This window comes from Garra rufa, chromosome 3 (assembly GCF_049309525.1).
Source record: "Garra rufa chromosome 3, GarRuf1.0, whole genome shotgun sequence".
In the NCBI taxonomy this organism is placed as follows: Eukaryota; Metazoa; Chordata; class Actinopteri; order Cypriniformes; family Cyprinidae; genus Garra; species Garra rufa.
Window position 1 is genome coordinate 66,070,815 of NC_133363.1, and position 19,851 is coordinate 66,090,665.

At 36.6% G+C, this 19,851-nt stretch overlaps 2 protein-coding genes across 2 annotated transcripts in view; both read left to right on the forward strand.

Moving 5' to 3' along the window:
* The window catches only part of drap1 (DR1-associated protein 1 (negative cofactor 2 alpha)), a 7,772-nt gene extending 5,965 nt beyond the window's left edge, over positions 1-1,807 (forward strand). The window contains exon 7 of the mRNA XM_073836522.1: positions 841-1,807. Coding sequence (XP_073692623.1) covers positions 841-985 — 145 coding nt within the window. The 3' untranslated portion in view covers positions 986-1,807. The remainder of the gene's footprint in view (positions 1-840) is intronic.
* A 4,068-nt stretch (positions 1,808-5,875) lies between these two features.
* Positions 5,876-19,851, forward strand: part of LOC141331468 (mitogen-activated protein kinase kinase kinase 11) — a 45,626-nt gene continuing 31,650 nt past the window's right edge. Inside the window, exon 1 of the mRNA XM_073836523.1 lies at positions 5,876-7,354. Within this exon, the coding sequence (XP_073692624.1) occupies positions 6,610-7,354 (745 nt within the window). The 5' untranslated portion in view covers positions 5,876-6,609. The remainder of the gene's footprint in view (positions 7,355-19,851) is intronic.

Below are 19,851 nucleotides of genomic sequence, written 5' to 3' on the forward strand. Positions count from 1 at the left end.
CCATGAAATTGTGTTTACTTTTTACATTAAACACATTAAATATTACATGTATGCATGTAATATAATATCTATTTCCATTACAGGTTCGGTCTTAAATTTCATATAAGGTGGTATTAAAAAGGTCTTAAAAAGTCTTAAATTTCACTTGTTCATATCTGCAGAAACCCTGTTTACACAAATGTGTTCCTGTCTATAACCTGAAGGTTTTTACAGAGGGATTTGTTCAGATATAATTTGCTTGATTTTATACATTTTATTACCCACAAAATAAAAAATAAAAAAAAAATATATATATATATATATATATATGTAGTGATTCCTGTCTGTTCTATTATCTGAATTATGGCGTGATGAAATGAGACCCAAAATTCCTTCTGTAAAAACATTTGAGTCTAATATGTCAAAATTAAACAAGAATTTTGAAACTGCCTTCATCCAGTGTTTAGATTTTTTTCACTAGAAATGTCTGCAAATTAGTGCTTATTTAAATAATGCTCATTTGAATATTCAAACCTAACATTTTAGAAAACTTGTAATACAAAAAATGTTTGCAATTATCAATGTAATCAATCAACTGGGTAAGTGAGGTGATAACTTTATTTATTTATTTACCCTATTCACCTGCAGTGTTTCGCCTTGAAACTGTAATTCGAATGCATCAATTTTACATTTAGACGTAAAAATAAATGTTTGACTTGTTTGACTTAATTATGACTTTAAATTAAATGTAAGTGCAAAATATGATCTGTTTATTTCAGCTAGTCCCTGATCTGTGTTTCAGTTTGTTTAGTTTGTTTTTGAGTAGTTTGTAAGTGTTGTGTTTGTTGTGTGTTTGTTCAGTCCGGATGCGGCGGCAGCAGCACAGGTGGCGTTCGCTCCGATGGGCTCCCAGCAGGTGGCGCCGGTGTCGTCTCTGATGGGTCTCCTGCCGGCGGCGCCCGTCCCGCACAAGAACGAGGACGACGACGAGGACTACGACTCGTAGCTGAGCCTCCTCTGCCTCTCCTCTTCCGTTGTTCTCCGGCGGCGAACAGAAGGACAGACGAGCTCCGGCGAGCGGCTCACAGTCCAGCGCCCGCGCCGCACCACGACCCGTAGCTTCTCTATTAGATATTTTTAAGTTCTTTTTTTAATCTTATTTTATTGTCCAGGAACAGTTAAGGTTGTTTTATTGAGTCGGCGTTTCTTTTCCTCATCTTTTTTTTTGGATAAACGGCCCCAGAAGCGAGAGCGTGTCAGTTTCCCCCTTGTGTATTCTTGCACTTTTCTTTGGTTTCCCGTCTTTCGTCACGTTTTAAGAGCATATCACTCACGTCGGCTTTACTTTAAAGCTCTTCTGGCTAGGCTGAGGAAGTGCAGGAGGTGTTTTTTCGGTTCGTCTTGTCCTCACTGGCAATGAATCCTTGAGTTGTTTTGTAAGGGAAATGCAGAGCGAACAGTTCTGTTCTTTTGCTTTTGTGACTTATGTTTCTGGTTTTGTCCTTTTTAAGCTAGTTTTATGATTAAAGGTTCTCTCTCCTAGCGGCACTTTCATGCAGTTTTTAATTCATTGTGTTCAAGGCCGTTCACGGCGCTGGTCTGGTTTGCAGCGAGTCCTTCTGAGAGCGTTTTAATTGTTCATTTCTCCGGACGATGCACGTTTGTATAGACGATTTCCCCTTTTGTTTTATATCTTTTAGACTCTTTTAATGTTTGCTGTGAAGTTGGAGAGAGTCATGTGTCTTCTCTCGTCTCGCTCAGACTGTCTGTTCGCTTTTAACATTCTCTTGATTTTGTATGAGTGAAATAAACTTTGAGGTTTCAGTAATTTGCTCTTCCAATGTGCTTTACTCGCTGGTCCAGAAATGTGAAAATGGTGAGTTTCACAAACCAGTCTTAAGTAGCATGGCTATATTTGTAGCAATAGCCAACAATGTATTGTATGGGTCATAATTAACCATTTTTCTTTTATGCCAAAAATCAATCGTAAATATATCAACTTAATTTTTGATTAGTAATATGCATAGCTAAGAACTTCATTTGGACAACTTTAAAGGCAATTTTTCTCAATATTTAGTTTTTTTTTTTTTTTGCACCCTCAGATTCTAGATTTTCAGAATAGATGTATCTCGGCCAAATATTGTCTTATCCTAACAAACCATACATCAGTATAAAGCTTGTTTATTCAGCTTTTATTATGCATATATCTCATATCTTTAAAAAAAACTGACCCTTATGACTGGTTTTGTGGTACACACATTATACACACTCATTGGTGGAATTAAGAATCGATATTGGTTCATAAAAATTTGAATATTAAATGTAACAAAAGTAAATGCAATTAAATGTTATTAGAATTAAAATATAAAAATTAAAATGATGGGTAATAATAGATTATGACAGAATTTTTGCGACCCTGTCCGTCAAAACGGAAAACAAAATTAAAGTCAAATGCAACCTCTGAAAAAGGATATATATATATATATATATACACACACACATACACACACACACACACACACACACACACACACACACACACACACACACACACACACACACACATTACTTGAAATAAAAATGCATTAAATGTAAAATAAAATAGAAAAACTCGACTAAAACTGCAACTGCACTCTTAAAAACAAAGGTTCCAAAAGGGTGTTTTTGCAGAACCACCTTTTTTTTTTTTTTTTTTTGAAGAAAGTTTTAAAAATCTAAACAACCTTTTTTGACTAAAAAGAACCTTTTCTGCATGTGATGTGTTCCATGGATGTTGAAGGCTCTTTATAGAACCATTGATGTCAATAAAGAACCTTTATTTTTAAGAGTGTAAGATAAGGTTTTAACTATATAGACATGAAAAAGCATTAGAAAAAAAGATTACTAAAACTTGAACTAAAAATAAAGATAATCTCAAAATATTATAAACTACACTGACACCAACACACCATGGTTGGTTTAGTTACTTAAAACTAAAACCCATAAAAAATGGTTATTTGACGTTATATATATATATATATATATATATATATGTATATATATGTAATATAAACCTTTCAACTATTTTGGTTCAACTACTTTCCAAGGCAACATTTTCTCACTTTTAAGTTTAATTTAAATTATAATCATTTATTTGTTCACACAAACACACATTTGATCTGGTTTCCAGATATTTATTTGCATCTATCTGTCTAGATGTCTATGGAAAAATATATAATCCTATGTATCATATACAAATATGTACGATATTTATATACACTACCAGTCAAAGATTTGGAGTGGACACACTTCCCTATTGTCTTTGATGGGGAAGTGTGTCCAAAATTTTGACTTGGTGTGTGTGTGTGTGTGTGTGTGTGTCTGTGTGTGTGTGTGTGTGTGTGTGTGTGTGTGTGTGTGTCTGTGTGTGTGTGTGTGTCTGTGTCTGTGTCTGTGTGTGTGGTGTGTGTGTGTGTGTGTCTGTGTGTGTTCCAGCATTCAGAAGCTCAGTTGTGAACGACACACTATATAAACAACTGTATCCTTCCTGCAGAAATGATGAGTCAGGCCTCAGTGAGTGTGTTTGTGTGAGGGTCTCATGTCTTTTCTTTAATAGTGTTAATAAATCAGACAATATTTGGCTGTTGTTTTGGTTCTAGGCATCAGATCTGTGTCTCCTCAAACAGTCTTGATGAGTTGAGGCAATTAAAATTTTAGTCAAATGAGCATTAAGTAACACTTCCAATTAAACGTGACATTTTGAAGTAGAAAGACCGAAATAGTATTTCTAATGATAATTTCCAGCTTTTCCAGCGCGTGGGTGAATATACAGGTGTTTGTTCACTAGGAGCACTTTCATCTGTGGAAAATAAATTAGTCTCTTATTAGTCTGTGTTTTACCCATGGTTTCTGATGTACTGAGTGTGATTGAGCTCATGTGTTCTGGTGGAAATGACAAGGCTGCAGAGGTAAAACCATCAAAGGCCTGACCAACGGAAAGCTTCCATTTCCTCTGGACTTATTTACAGAGCTGCCGGCTCCGAGAACTCAGGAATCATGGGTAATAATGAGACCGATGCTCCCTGAATTACACTCAGTTTTGGATTCAAGTACATGCAGGACATAGAATAGATAAAACAGCAAATAATTATAACTCAGTGATTTATAGAAACACTTTTAAAGGCAGCTTCAGTCACTAAAAAGAAGTGTTGGACTATTCCACCATTTTTGGCCAGGAAATAGCTCTGGAACACTCCACTTTGGGATAAGCTTTTTTACAAAGTTAAACTAGGATGTATATATTTGAAATGTGTTTACTTTTTTGGCTTTTCATTGGGATTTTAGCAATGATAAATTGTGAATATCAACATCTGTGACCCTGGAGCACAAAACCAGTCTTAAGTAGCACAGGTTATATTTGTAGCAATAGCCAAAAATACATTGTGTGGGTCAGAATGATCGATTTTTCTTTTATGCCAAAAATCATGTTTATGTTTAATGAAGATATTTAGTAAATTTCCTACCATAAATATATCAAAAGTTAATATTTGATTAGTAATATGCATGGCTAAGAACTTCATTTGGACAACTTTAAAGCTGATTTTCTAAATATTTAGATTTTTTAAAACCCTCAGATTCCAGATTTTCAAATAGTTGTGTATCTTTGTATTCAAATATTGTCCTCTCATAACAAACCATACATCAATGGAAAGCTTACATATTCAGCTATGTTTTTAATTTAAAAGAATTGACCCTTATGACTGGTTTTGTGGTCCAGGGACATATATTAAAAAAACGAATTATGTATAATACATTGCAAGCACTTTAGAGAGTTTTAAGGCAATCCCCTTTAAATGCATTTGTGCATAATGCATAAACTATATTCATAACTATATAACAATAATAATAAGTTTAATTTATATATCGCTTTGAATTTCAGAAAAATAGAAGACAGCAACAACAACAATTCTAATAATAATAACAAACCAACAAATAAAATATAAATAAATACAAATATATACATTTGTAGACAAATACAAACTGTGCATTTGTGACTTTATTTACTAAACTAAAATGCATTTAGTATTGGTGAAGGAAAAACAGCAGCAAGAGTCCAGCACACAGGGGAAAAAATAAAACTATATATATACATACACTACTGTTCTAAAGTTTGGGGTCAGTAAATTTTTTTTATTTTTTTTATTTTTTTAGAAATTAATAATTTTATTCACCAAGGATGTATTAAGTTAATAATTACAAGTTTATTAAAAGTTAATAATAAATAATTTACATTGTTATAAAATATTTATATTTTGAATAAACACTGTACTTTTAAAACTTCACAGGTTCCAAAAACTATTTGTCAGCACAGCTGTTGATATTCTCCAACATTGATCATTCTGATAATAAATCAGCATATTAGAATGATTCCTGAAGGATCGTGTGACACTGAAGACTGGAGTAACAGCTGATCAAAATTCAGCTTTTCATCACAGGAATAAATTCTATTTTAAAGTACGTTCAAATAAAAAACATTATTTTATATTGTAAAAACATTTTGCAATATTACTGTTTTTTTCTGTATTTTTAATCAAATAAATGCAGCCTTGATGAGCAGAAGAGACTTCTTTAAAGACTATTACAAGTCTTACTGACACCAAACTTTTGAACGGTTGTGTATATATATAAACATAAATAGCTGAGTCTGACATTTGTACACAATCTCTCTCTCTCTCTCTCTCTCTCTCTCTCTCTCTCTCTCTCTCTCTCTCTCTCTCTCTCTCTCTCTCTCTCTCTCTCTCTCTCTCTCTCACACTCACACTGTGGCCAGGAGAGGGAGGAGGAGAGTCAACAGTCATCTGATTCTTTTCCTGTCCCACCCTCTACCGGACAGACGGGAAGAGTTCACGGTAAACGGGCTCAACACACCGACTTTGAGAGCGTTTCTGAGCCGAGCGAATGAAGACCATCGACGTGGAGCGGCACAAATGACGCGACGCCATTAAAACAACGCGACGCGATCAGCTGAACGGCCCGAGCGCCTCTCCCTGCCGCAGACACACCGACAAACAACTCACAGAACTTCAGAACAACTTCAGAAACTGCTGAGAGAAGACCCGCGATGGTCGGTCCGGACGGAGAAACCTGACGATGAGATCCAGGCGACCGTGAGAGAGCGTTTCTCAACGCGTTTGTGCGCGTTTGGCCGCGAGTTGAATTGGCTTTTCCTGCTATTCTTCTTCTGAGCGCTTCCTGCTCGGGCAAAACCACAGCGAACCAGCAGCTAAAAATACTGACCTCTCAATGGAGCCCTGAAATGAGACTTTAACTCTCCTGAGCTCATGCATCTCCTCTTCCAACTATTGATTTGGGAGTTTTAGAAGGACTTTGAGATCTTGGTAAGTCGGCACAATCATGTTCTCATCTTTTATGTGACATTCAGTGGTGTTTTCGGAGTAAACGCTCCTCGAGTGAGCTTTGGATCATCCGTTTAGTCCATTTGCGTCTACATGGGGATTGATGTCTGATGGAGACGTGTCCACCGATGATCCGGACGTACAGAGATCTGAGGGCGAGAGGGGTCGTGACGTACCCACCTGAACTTCAAAATCACGCTTCATCTGACTTGCTTCCAAGCGCCTTGTAAACGCGATGGAGCCGCTGAAGAACATATTCTCCCGCGGCCCGCTGTCCACCTGGAAGAGCCTGGACCAGGCTCAGAAGGGGAACTTCACCAATCCGGTTTGGACCGCGTTGTTTGACTACGAGGCTTCGGGGAAGGACGAACTGACGCTGCGTAAGGGGGACCTGGTGGAGGTCCTGTCTCTAGATTCGGAGATATCCGGAGACGAAGGATGGTGGGCGGGAAAGGTCAACAACAAGGTGGGCATCTTCCCCTCCAACTACGTGTCCTTCAAACCCAGCGGGTACGGAAAACTTCAGAGTTCGGCTTTGGGCCCGGCCGTGGTGAGCGAGTTGGAGCCGGAGACGGTGGACTTTGGCGATCTGAGTCTGGAGGAGGTCATCGGGGTCGGCGGCTTCGGGAAAGTCTACCGAGGAACCTGGAAGGGCGAGTTGGTGGCCGTGAAAGCGGCCCGTCAGGACCCGGACGAGGACATCAGCGTCACCGCCCAGAACGTCCAGAACGAGGCCAGGCTCTTCGCCATGCTCAGGCACCCCAACATCATCGCGCTCAAGGGCGTTTGCCTGCAGGAGCCCAACCTGTGTCTGATCATGGAGTACGCGTCCGGTGGCGCGCTGAGCCGCGCTCTGGCCGGCAGACGGATCCCGCCGCATGTGCTGGTCAACTGGGCGGTGCAGATCGCACGAGGGATGCTGTACCTGCACAATGAGGCCATCGTCCCCGTCATCCACCGAGATCTCAAGTCCAACAACAGTAAGTTCACATCTTTATATTCTAGACAGGCTGATGTGTTTGCTTTTCGTGACTGCTCTGTTTCCAGCAAATGTTTACATTTATGCATTTGCTGTTTTGTCCAAAGATACTTACATTGACGCTTATAAGTTCATGCATTCATTGGGAATCGAACCCATGATCTTGTGTTTCCATTAGCAAACTCTACTTTTTCAGTGCCACAGAAGCTAATGACCGTAAAGAATATATTTTTGCATAAATACATTTGGTAGAGATGTTTTTTTCCTAAGCAGTTTACATTGCATTCAATCTACACATTTGGTCATGTAATGCATTCACCAGGAAGCGAACCCATGACCCTGGTGTTTCTGTTGTCAAAATTTGATTTTAAAAGGCCATAAAAGTTAAACGAGTTAATGACTGACCATAAAGGATCCATTTTCGAAGCAACTTGCATTACATTCAGTCAAAATATTTGGTCAGTTCATGCATTCATTGGGAATCGAACCCATGACCTTGCGTTTCAATTACCAAACTCTACTTTTTGAGTGCCAGAAAAGCTAATGACTGTAAAGAATATATTTTTACATTAATTCATTAGGTAGAGATGTTTTTTCCAAAGCAGTTTACATTGCATTCAATCTACACATTTGGTCATGTAATGCATTCACCAGGAAGCGAACCCATGACCCTGGTGTTTCTGTTGTCAAAATTTGATTTTAAAAGGCCATAAAAGTTAAACGAGCTAATGACTGACCATAAAGGATCCATTTCTGAAGCAACTTGCATTATATTCAGTCAAAATATTTGGTCAGTTCATGTATTCTGTGGGAATTGAACCCATGACCTCTGCAATTCTATTGTCAAACTTTAATTTTTAAATGCCACAAAAGTTGGACCCTGGTGTTTCTATCGCCAAACTTTCATTTTTGAGTGCCACAAAAGTTTAGACACTAAAGGATTTTTTTTAAACATTTACATTAATGCTTTTGGCAGACATTTTTTTTTCTGACTCAACTAACCCTAAAATTGATTTCAATCTACACATTTGGTCAATTCATGCATGCCCTGGGAATCAAACCGATGACCCTGGTGTTTCTTTTGCCAAAGTTTCATTTTTGAGTGCCACAAAAGTTTAGACACTAAAGGATTTTTTAAAACATTTACATGCATTTAGCAGACATTCTTTTCCTGACTCAACTAACCCTAAAATTGATTTCAATCTACACATTAGGTCAATTCATGCATGCCCTGGGAATTGAACTCATGACCTTGGCGTTTCTACTGCCAAACTTAATTTTTGCATGCCACAAAAGTTAGATGAGCTAATGACTGACCATAAATAAACCATTTCTGAAACAACTTGCATTGCATTCAATCTACACTTTGGTCAGTTCATGCATTCTCTGGGAATCGAACCCATGACCTTTGCGTTCTCTATTTTAAAACTTTAATTTTGAAATGCCACAAAAGTTAGATGAGCTAATGACTGACCATAAAGAATCCATTTTCAAAGCAACTTGCATTGCATTCAATCTACACTTTTGATTAGTTCATGCATTCTCTAGGAATCAAACCCATGACCCTGGTGTTTCTATCGCCAAACTTAAATTTTTGAGCGCCACAAAATTTTAGATCAGCTAATGACAATAAAGGAGGTTTTTTTTTACATAAATGCTTTTGGCAGAATTTTTTTCTGACGCAACTAACCAAAACATTGATTCTAATCTACGCATTTGGTTAGTTCAAGCAATCCCTAGGAATCAAACCAGTGACCTTGGTGTTTCTATTGTCAAACTTTAATTTTTAAATGCCAAAAAAGTTAGACGAGATAATAACTGACTATAAAGAATCCATTTCTGAATCAACTTGCATTGCATTCAATCTACACATTTGGTCAATTCATGCATTCCCTGGGAATCAAACCCATGACCTTCTCCATTATAATGCAATTTCTGTTAGAGTTCACAACACTTCCCATTTTTATATGCAGATGCATCCCGTCTGGTCCATTCTTGGGTTCGGTGTTGTGTTTTGGTTTGGGATTATAATCAGGCCCACATGGAATCTGGCCCGCAGAACTCAGGGAAAAGCTCTGCAGGTTTCCTCAGACTCGCAACGCCCTTCATTTACAGAGTTCTACATCCTCTGGCCGTCACGTGCGTTGGGTTTGGTATTGTGTCTAACTCGATTGTCCCCTCAGCTCCGTTGAAGTAAATTTAGCTCTACTTGAATCCATTCCTCTAATATCCTTTTTAAAATTCCATCTGGGCCTAGATAGTATTTATTGGGGTGATTTGGTCGAGCTCCAGGACTCTGAGAGAATCGGCTGTTTCGGGGGAAGAGGATATTCCCATGGCATGTAGCACACAGTTGTAAAGGGAATGTTGTTGGCCTAGATATCAAATGACTCACGCACACACACTTTGCCAAGTTGTGAAACTCGATAACAAGACCACACACGGGTCAAAGATCATATTAGGACGCAGACATGTAGTACTGAGCTGGACTTTGTGTGTTTGCATTGCTCATATATGGTATATCGTACCGTTTTGATTCTTCACATACATATACACCGTAAAACTCTAAGTAAATGTATTACTCTTACATTTAACTGTTGTGCTCATCAGGATGATCTGTTTAGATCTGTGTTAAAAAACATACTCAACCGCCGGATGATAATATACTGAATGTATTAATCATAAAAATCCGAATGTACAGTAATATTTCATTAGTCTGCAGACTCTTTGGTATTTTTCAGCATTTGCAAAGCCTTTGATCGCTGCTCATCCAATCTGAGTTCAGAGTCAGAACTGTAAATATTTATCTCCTAAACAAAGTTGTTTAATAAGTGTTTTTTGTTGAGTCAGTAGAGTTTCTATAATCGGTAGTCTAATGTGAACAGTATTAAAGACTCATTAATACACACTACCGTTCAAAAGTTCGGGGTCAGTACATTTTTATTGTTTCTTTTTTTTTTTTTTTTAAGAAAATTAATACTTTTATTCACCAAGGATGTATTAAGTTAATAATTAAAAGTTTATTAAAAGTTAATAATAAATAATTTACATTGTTATAAAATATTTATATTTTGAATAAACACTGTACTTTTTAAACTTGTTATTCATGAAAGAATCCTGAAAAAAAAAATCACAGGTTCCAAAAACTATTTGTCAGCACAGCTGTTGATATTATCCAACATTGATCATTCTAATAATAAATCAGCATATTAGAATGATTTCTGAAGGATCATGTGACACTGAAGACTGCAGTAACAGCTGATAAAAATTCAGCTTTTCATCACAGGAATAAATTCTATTTTAAAGTATGTTCAAATAAAAAACATTATTTTATATTGTAAAAACATTTTGCAATATTACTGTTTTTTTCTGTATTTTTAATCAATTAAATGCAGCCTTGATGAGCAGAAGAGACTTCTTTAAAGACTATTACAAGTCTTACTGACACCAAACTTTTGAACGGTGGTGTATTTATTCAATTTTGTGGTGCAGGTGTATTTTTCAGCATTCGCAGAGATTTTGTTCACAGCTCATCCAATCATCGAATCAGAACTATAAATATATATTTTGTAAGCCCTAAGTACGGAGACACACAGTGCGTTTTAAAAGCGAGTATTTGTAGCCTTCCTTCCTCAATTTTTCTCTTTTTTCCCTCTCTCTTACACCTTTCCCCAGTATCTGTTTGGTTATTGTCCACCCACGTATATCCCATGATCCTTCACTTCCCTCCCGAGTCAGGAGAGAGCGCGTCCGGCGGGCTGGAAACCACCTCAGTTGCGTAAAACAAACTTTTTAATGCGACTCGCAACACACTGCAGCCAAAGCAGCACAATTCACTGCTGGAGCTGCGATCTTATCTCTCTCTCTCTCTCTCTCTCTCTCTCTCTCTCTCTCTCTCTCTCTCTCTCTTTCTCTCTGCCTGTTGTTTTTTAATTCTTTCCAAACTCTTTGTCCCAGACCTGCCCTTACTTGTCTCTCGAGCTCTGTCGCTCCAGATCACAGCATCCTGTGTTTTTCTTTCTTCTTCCCCCCCAGCTAACTTCATTTTTCGCTTCCTACTCATTTTCTAAAGACAGCCTCCCTCTGTTCCTGCGCTGCGCTCGATGACAGAGCATTATGGGCCGGCGTTTAGGTCACTGACATGCATTCGATCAGTTTTCATGTAAAGAGCTTCTTCACGTCTCAGTTTAATGTCAAGAGTTTATTCTTTTATCAGTGGTGACTGTGTGAAGGGTTTCTATTATTAGTAGTTTAGCTTGAAGATTTATTAATCAGTAGATAGTGGGACGAGTGTTTTATTTCTTGGGTACACTGCAAAATATGCATTTCTTACTTAGATGTTTTGTCTTGTTTCCAGCCCAAATATCTAAAAATTCTTAAATCAAGAAGGATTTTTTAGACGAGTAAACTGACTTGTTTTCAAAACAAATTAAGTGCGTTTTTGCTTGAAACAAGCTAAGTAATCTGCCAATGGGGTAAGAAAAATAATCTTGTTTTCTGTTTAAAATTTTTTGCTTACCCCATTGGAAGATTATTTTGCGTGTTTCATGCGTGTTTCATGCGAAAATGCACTAAATTTTGACTTTCTTTTTTTTTTCTTTTTTTTCTTTCTTTTTTTTTTCTTAATTCAAGATTTTTTAGACATTTTGGCTGGAAACAAGACGAAAAAATCTAAGTAAGAAAATGCAGTGTAGTTTAGTGAAGTTTATCTTTAACCAGTATTGAAGTGAAACCTGTACACTGCAAATAATGCTTTTCTTACTTAGATTTATTGTCTTGTTCTCAGCCAAAATATCAAAAAATTCTTAAATCAAGAAGGATTTTTCAGACGAGTAAAATTAAGTGAGTTTTTGCTTAGAACAAGCAAAATAATCTGCCAATGGGGTAAGACAAAAAATATCATTTCAAACAGAAAACCAGATTATGTTTCTTACCCCATTGGCAGATTATTTTGCTTGTTTCAAGCAAAAACGCACTTAATTTGGACTTGTTTTTTTTTTGAAAATAAGACAATTTTTACTTGTCTAGAAAATCCTTAAGAATTTATAGATCCTTTGGCTGGAAACAAGACAAAACATCTAAGTAAGAAAATCATTATTTGCAGTGTACAGGTTTCACTTTAATACTGGTTAAATATAAACTTCACTAAACTACACTGCAAAAAAAAATGCTTTTCTTACTTAGATTTTTTTCATCTTGTTTCCAAAGACAAAAAAAAAACTAAGTAAGAAAAGCATTTTTTACAGTGCAACAACACTTTTCACCAAACCCTACAGATTTCACTTCAATACTGGTTAAAGATAAACTTCACTAAACTACACTGCAAAAAAAAAAAAAAAATGCTTTTTTTACTCAGAATTTGTGTCTTGTTTCCAGCCAAAATATCTGAAAAATCTTAAATCAAGAAGGATTTTCTAGGCGAGTGACAATTATTTTGTTGCTTTCAGAAAAAACTAGTCAAAATGAAGTGTGTTTTTGCTTGAAACAAGCTCAATAATCTGCCAGTGGGGTGAGAAAAATAATCTTGTTTTCTGTTTGAAATAATACTTGTTTGCTTACCCCATTGGTAGATTATTTAGCTTGTTCTATGCAAAAATTCACTTCATTTTGAGTTTCATTTTGTTTTTTTGTTTTCTGAAAACAATAAAATAATTTGACTTGTCTGAATATGAATTAATCAGGTCGTTACGCTAGAAAGATCTTGTTTTATTTAACAAACAATGTGTTCAAACACTTGCCAATATTCAGTTGTGATTCACAACAATGAATCTGACTGGTTGAAATCTCCCTCCACACAGCTGAATGTGCTTCAAATAGGATCTGACTGTTTGTGAATTTTCCTCTTCATCTGTAAGAACAGATCATTTACTTCATCCTAGAAACTTGGCTTGATTATCGTCTGGCTGTGAGTTTTGTCCTGGGAGAGGTTTTTGTCTCCTATAATCACATTGCTTCAGACATCTTAAGGTTTTGCACCCAAACGTGGCTCATTTCCGTCTGCGGTCCAAAGTCTGAGCGTCTGGAGTTTTCCAGGTGAACACAAGGACAGAAGATCACTTTACAGGAACTAGAGGTCAAGCCAAGTTAACTATATCTGTGTGGTGTTTTTCACAGGACACATTGTTTCAAAGGAGCTGTGCAGAATCTTACCATGTTTAGAATATCTGTATCTTCATACTTATAGCTGCATGGATGATATTATAGTTACATTATGTTTTGATAGGAACAATCACACAGTAGAGGTTTGCTACATTGTATACACCGCTTTACATGAGGTACAGATGTATAGACTCAAATCAACCTGTGTGATAATATAGTTACATTTTGCAATGTTGCAGTGACAATGTTACATTTTGCAGTGATAATAGAATCACTCAGTTGAGATTTGCTCCAGGCGAAGTGTGTAGAGATGATAGATTTTGTGATGTGTTTGCATTGACACAGACAGGCGGTAATCGTGGGAAAATGAAGTCACATCTCCTATGATTGCTGTCGTTTACTCGTCATATGTTGCTCTCCTGGTACACAAAACCATTGACGTGTTGATATCAAACCCGTTCAGTAAATCAGCGCTGATCCAGAGGGACTTTCTGAAGTGACTAATGTGTAAATCAGTTTTGATCTCCGCACACCGTAACACATGACCGTAGTCGGTTAAGCATTATATCCATCAGGTGCTTTGTTGAAATTTAATTCTCCACTTGTTTCTGCATGCTTTATACTTTTCGATTTTAAGATTCTTCACTATTTTAGCTAAATATACCCTACTGTTAGTTTTACATCATAACTTTTTGGTATTTCTTGTGAGTTTGTGTTTCATGTTTATCCGTTTAGTTCATTTTTAAGTTAGATTTTTATTTCAAGTTCAACTAAAAGAAAAAAGTTACAATATAGTGTATCAATGATACTAAAGTAACACTGGCATGGATTTGGTCTTTCAAAAAAAGTCAGCTTTATTCATATAGTGCTTTTAATAATACAAATTGTGTCAAAGCAGCTTTACAGTATTAAGCAGGAAATAGTGTGTGAATAAGGACAACAGTAAACACTTAATTCATCATTGAATTCAGTCATGTCATCACCCAGCTCAGTTCAATCGAGTGCAGTCAAGTCGCTGGAAATAAACTAAACAAACCAGAGGCGACAGCGGCATGAAACCAAAACTCCATCGTCAGAATTTCACATCCTGTTTAAAGCCTTTTTTTTTTCTATCACATAATATTAAAATACTTTTAAAACTCTTAATGCACAGAATAAATTGTCCAAATGCGTGTTGTTTCTTCATCGTGCATCATTTATCTCTGATGCATTAAACTAAACTACACTGTGTGCATCATTATTAGGCACGTTGATATTGCGCTCATATTTATTCCAAGCACATTTGATCAATTCCAAACCACATCAATCTTAATAACTACTATTCATTTTGTATTTCGTTATTTATAAGTGATATATAAACTGTTTTTATAGGCTTTATAGACAGATGAGTTGAGAGTGGCTCTTGACCATCTCTGCAAGACAGACATTTCAGGATAGGAGATGGACTAAAACTGAACTCCCAAAACCTACTGCCAGATTCTGGAGGATAAACTCGAAAGAGTCACTCTCAACTCATCTGTCTATAAAGCCTATAAAAAAACAGTCTCCATGTATTTCACAACACTTCAGAATGTTATTCTTATTAATTGAGGGTCATTTTGTAGGATTTTCTTTCAAAGCAAAGTCTCTGAGAAGCACATTGCTCTTCTGGAGACTCCAGGTAGGTTGCAGTTCTGGAAAACGGTGGCGCTGGAGACTAAATGGTTCCTGTTGGTTTCATATGAACATCAATTCTTACTTTTTTTTTGCAATTAACATGCATCTTTTATCCTCAACCTGTTTTTTCTGACAATGCAGACGCAACAAGCGTTTTTCTGTCCGGTGGTCATGCCTTAACTTTGCAAATTGCAGTATTGCATTAGTATTGCATCCTTCTCATGGCCATTTAATAGTTTTTGACTTTTCAGTCAGAGGTAAATCTCTTTTTTGGCTCATTTTATCTGTAAAAGAAAATGTGCCTAATAATTCTGCACACCTGAATATAAGGAGTTTTTCACTTCCGGCCTTCATGGACAATTATATATCACTTCTAAATAATTAAATACAAAATGAATAGTTATTAAGATTGATGTGGTTTGGAATTGGTCAAATGTGCTTGGAATAAATATGACCGCAATATCAACGTGCCGAATAATGATGCACACAGCTGCAAACCGAAGGATTTTAGGTCAAATCTTTGAACTTTAGTTCTGCTGCAATGCAAACCTTGCTGCTGGTCCTTGTCGACTACTGTCTGTCATTGCAATCTCAGTTGTGATATGTGTGTTTGTCCTTGTCGGCTGCATGCTGCTTCTCTTTAGAGGCTCTTTGGTTTAGACACCTTGCAAGTGAGTCATTTTTGCACATGCAGATTTAAAAGTGATGTATGTCTTTGTGCTTAGCTTTTTAGATGTTTGGTGGTTATTCTAATAATGCAGTCTGAATTGCATTATTGTCTGTCTAAGTATTGCTCATCCTTCTTAGGCAGCTTGATTTGAATCCTACGAGAGTCAGTGCGGCACACTATTGAGTTCACCAGCGGTCGGACTGTGAGCTTCATCATCTCTAGAGCTGAGGAGGAAGCTGTTTGACGTCAGCTGTGTTTCCGCGCTGCTGCTCTGTGCAGAAATCTGCTGGTTTGAAGTGTTTCTGTGTGACTTTTGTTTAAAACAGGAACACGCTTTTAGTGACGCTTTCAATCTGTTTTCAACTTCTGACATGGGTTTGGAGTGGGATGAGTGCAGATGAAAGAAGGTCTGGAGGATATCAAATGTGGTTTGGCTGAATGACTAACTATCAAACATAAACTTAAAGAGGCAGTTCACCCAAAAATGAATGCTCTTATCACATTAGTTTCTTCTGTGAAACAGCAGGAGATGTTTAGCAGAGTCTCGAGAGCAGCTCTTTATAGTAGAAACTTCTAAACTGACCATAAAAGTGTTTGTCCACTTTAGTGCATCAGCAATGTTTTGTTAAATAAAAGTAAATAATAAAAAAAAAAACGATTCCTCTTATCGGCAAGACATATCGGCATAGTTTTTCATATCGGGCCGATATTTACATTTAAAGCCATTATCGGTTGATTTGATATCGGTTTGATTATCTTGTGAATTCCTAAACATATCGGCATAGTTTTTCATATCGGGCCGATATTTACATTTAAAGCCATTATCGGTTGATTCGATATCGGTTTGATTATATTGTGAATTCCTAAACATATCGGCATAGTTTTTCATATCGGGCCGATATTTACATTTAAAGCCATTATCGGTTGATTCGATATCGGTTTGATTATATTGTGAATTCCTAAACATATCGGCATAGTTTTTCATATCGGGCCGATATTTACATTTAAAGCCATTATGGGTTGATTCGATATCGGTTTGATTATATTGTGAATTCCTAAACATATCGGCATAGTTTTTCATATCGGGCCGATATTTACATTTAAAGCCATTATCGGTTGATTCGATATCGGTTTGATTATATTGTGAATTCCTAAACATATCGGCATAGTTTTTCATATCGGGCCGATATTTACATTTAAAGCCATTATGGGTTGATTCGATATCGGTTTGATTATATTGTGAATTCCTAAACATATCGTCATAGTTTTTCATATCGGGCCGATATTTACATTTAAAGCCATTATCGGTTGATTCGATATCGGTTTGATTATCTTGTGAATTCCTAAACATATCGTCATAGTTTTTCATATCGGGCCGATATTTACATTTAAAGCCATTATGGGTTGATTCGATATCGGTTTGATTATATTGTGAATTCCTAAACATATCGGCATAGTTTTTCATATCGGGCCGATATTTACATTTAAAGCCATTATCGGTTGATTCGATATCGGTTTGATTATATTGTGAATTCCTAAACATATCGGCATAGTTTTTCATATCGGGCCGATATTTACATTTAAAGCCATTATCGGTTGATTCGATATCGGTTTGATTATATTGTGCAGTCCTAAATTCCAGTTCTATTTTAGTATCATTGAGATGCTCTTATAGCTAGAGGTTGACTAATATGTGTTTTTTAGGGCCAATACAGATTATTACAGATTAAGTAGTCCAATAACCAAATATTTTGAACCGATATATAACTGATATGTGTAGTGTAAAAATTTTCATTTTTTAAAAACGCTTTTAATTTATTTAATCTGCAAATTAGCTTTGAAAATGACTGATAACCATTAAAATGCTTAATATCGGTGCCGATAATCGGCCAGATGGATAATCAGTCAACCCTCAAATATAGCTTTCATTAATACTTTGAAATAATTTGTATACTTTCTGTTTTCATATAATATTTTCATTAAAATGTTATAAAATGATAAAATTCAAAAACTAAAAAATATTTCAGTTTGGTAACCAAATGTTTTGATGGTAGCCATTTAGTTTCATAGTATTTTTCCTATACTTTGGAAGTCAGCTGTTTGGTTACCAGCATTCTTCAAAATATCTTCTTTTGTGATCAGCAGTAGAAAGAAACTCACACAGGTTTGGACTTGATGTGTGTAAATGATGATAGGATTTAAATTTTTGGGTGAACTGTCCCTTTAAATCAGTGTCTGAATTTGCTCACTCATTTTCATTCACTAAATTTAAAGCTTTTACTCGTTCTCTTTCATGATGTGCAGTGTCTCTTGTTCGCTTGTGTGTGTGTGTGTGTGTGTGTGTGTGTGAGAGACAAGGATGGGCAGCTCATGGCCTGGCGGTCTCTTTATTTTGGAAAGGCCACATCCGGAGATTGAGCAGGCAGATTTGGGGAGGAGGCAGGTACGATCTTGGCACGGGATTCCCCTTTTTCCAGCCTCAGAAATATTTCCCAGCATGCACCGGCAGTTCAACTTTTTCCCAAAGACAGCGGCGCTCTGGAATGAGCATGTCAAAGGGGCAGAGTATTCCAGAAACACACACACACTCACCCAAAACATTCGATTAATGGCGGAAACTTTAGATTGAAGGGAAAACCGGTTTCCTAAACAAAATGTGCAGTTTACCCACATAATACTGCTGTGTTCTCCCTCATTATTTGATTTCCATGATTACTAGTGCTTAAATTAATCTGTTTTCTAAGTGCATGTTATTGATTAAGAACAATTTGGCCATGTATGTTTCATTTTTCACCTTGTAATGTCATCCCTGGATCTCCCATCTGCTGATGGATATGGATCTGTTCTTTGTGCACAGTATTTACATCAGTGGACTGACAAGTCCTGTAGGGATTCACGATACTGAATTTTTTGCGATATCCAAAGTGCAGATATTTTTCAACTCATTTTGGCCGATAATGATATTTTCTTTTGTTTGGAAACAACACCAAGTCTCTCCTGTGCAGAAATTATAAGCACATTATTATTAATTTTGGTTATTTTTTTTAACCAAAACTTATTTGTTAGAATTTAATAAACAATAAACTTTTATAATGGCAGTAAATTGGAGCTTTTGAAATAAGCTCAATCGCTACCATTTTTTTTTTGTCAGAAAAATGCAGTGTAAACCTTAACATTTTTATTTAAGATTTAACATTTGTAGATGGTCTAAAGCAAAAGAGTTGTAAAAATTCTGAAAATCTTTTAGAGCTCATAATTTGTTTAAATAATGTAACATGAATGAATGAATCAGTGTACATATGAAATAGTTTAATTTACAAGTGTCATGTTTGTGATTTTTTTTTTCTTCCTTTTTTCATGTAAACTATAGCTTTAGACCTTTAAATCAAAACATACTCATGATTTTTGTACTAGTTAACATGAATAACTCTGGACACAGCTAGTGTGTCTTTCGTGATGGTTGAAGGCATTAAATGAGCCGCTGATGTTCCTGTGGGGTTGACGGGGTCAGAGATCAGCACTAGCCCCCGGTTCTGGTTAAACTTCAGCCGCTCACAGTGGCACACAGGAGAGTTAATTAGTGACCAATTTCAGAGATTTCAGAAAACCCTTCAATGAACCTGCTCTCTGTGTGTGAGTGAGTCAGATTTAGAGGCTTTCTCTCACAGTCACTTTATGTTACAAAACCCACAATATTAGAGGATGTGTGTGGTTGCCAGGCATTGCTATGTGGTTTGAGTGGTTGCTAGTGTGTAGCTATGTAGTTTGGGTGGTTACCAGGGCGTTGTTGTGTGGTATGGGTGGTTTCCAGTGCGTTGCTATGTTGTGGGTGATAACTAGTGTATTGCTGGGGTGTTTTGGGTGGTTGATGGTAGAGCTGCACAATCAATCGTTAAAAGATCGCGATCTCGATTCGACCCTTCTCACCATCTTAATCCAGCATTTATACAATTCAGCCAATTATATTTTATTTATATTTTACAAAACTTTCGCTAGCCTAATTACGGCACTAAAGACTGCTGTGAGCTGATGCAGTGACAGGTTCACCGTTCTCTCCAACATTACATAACCAT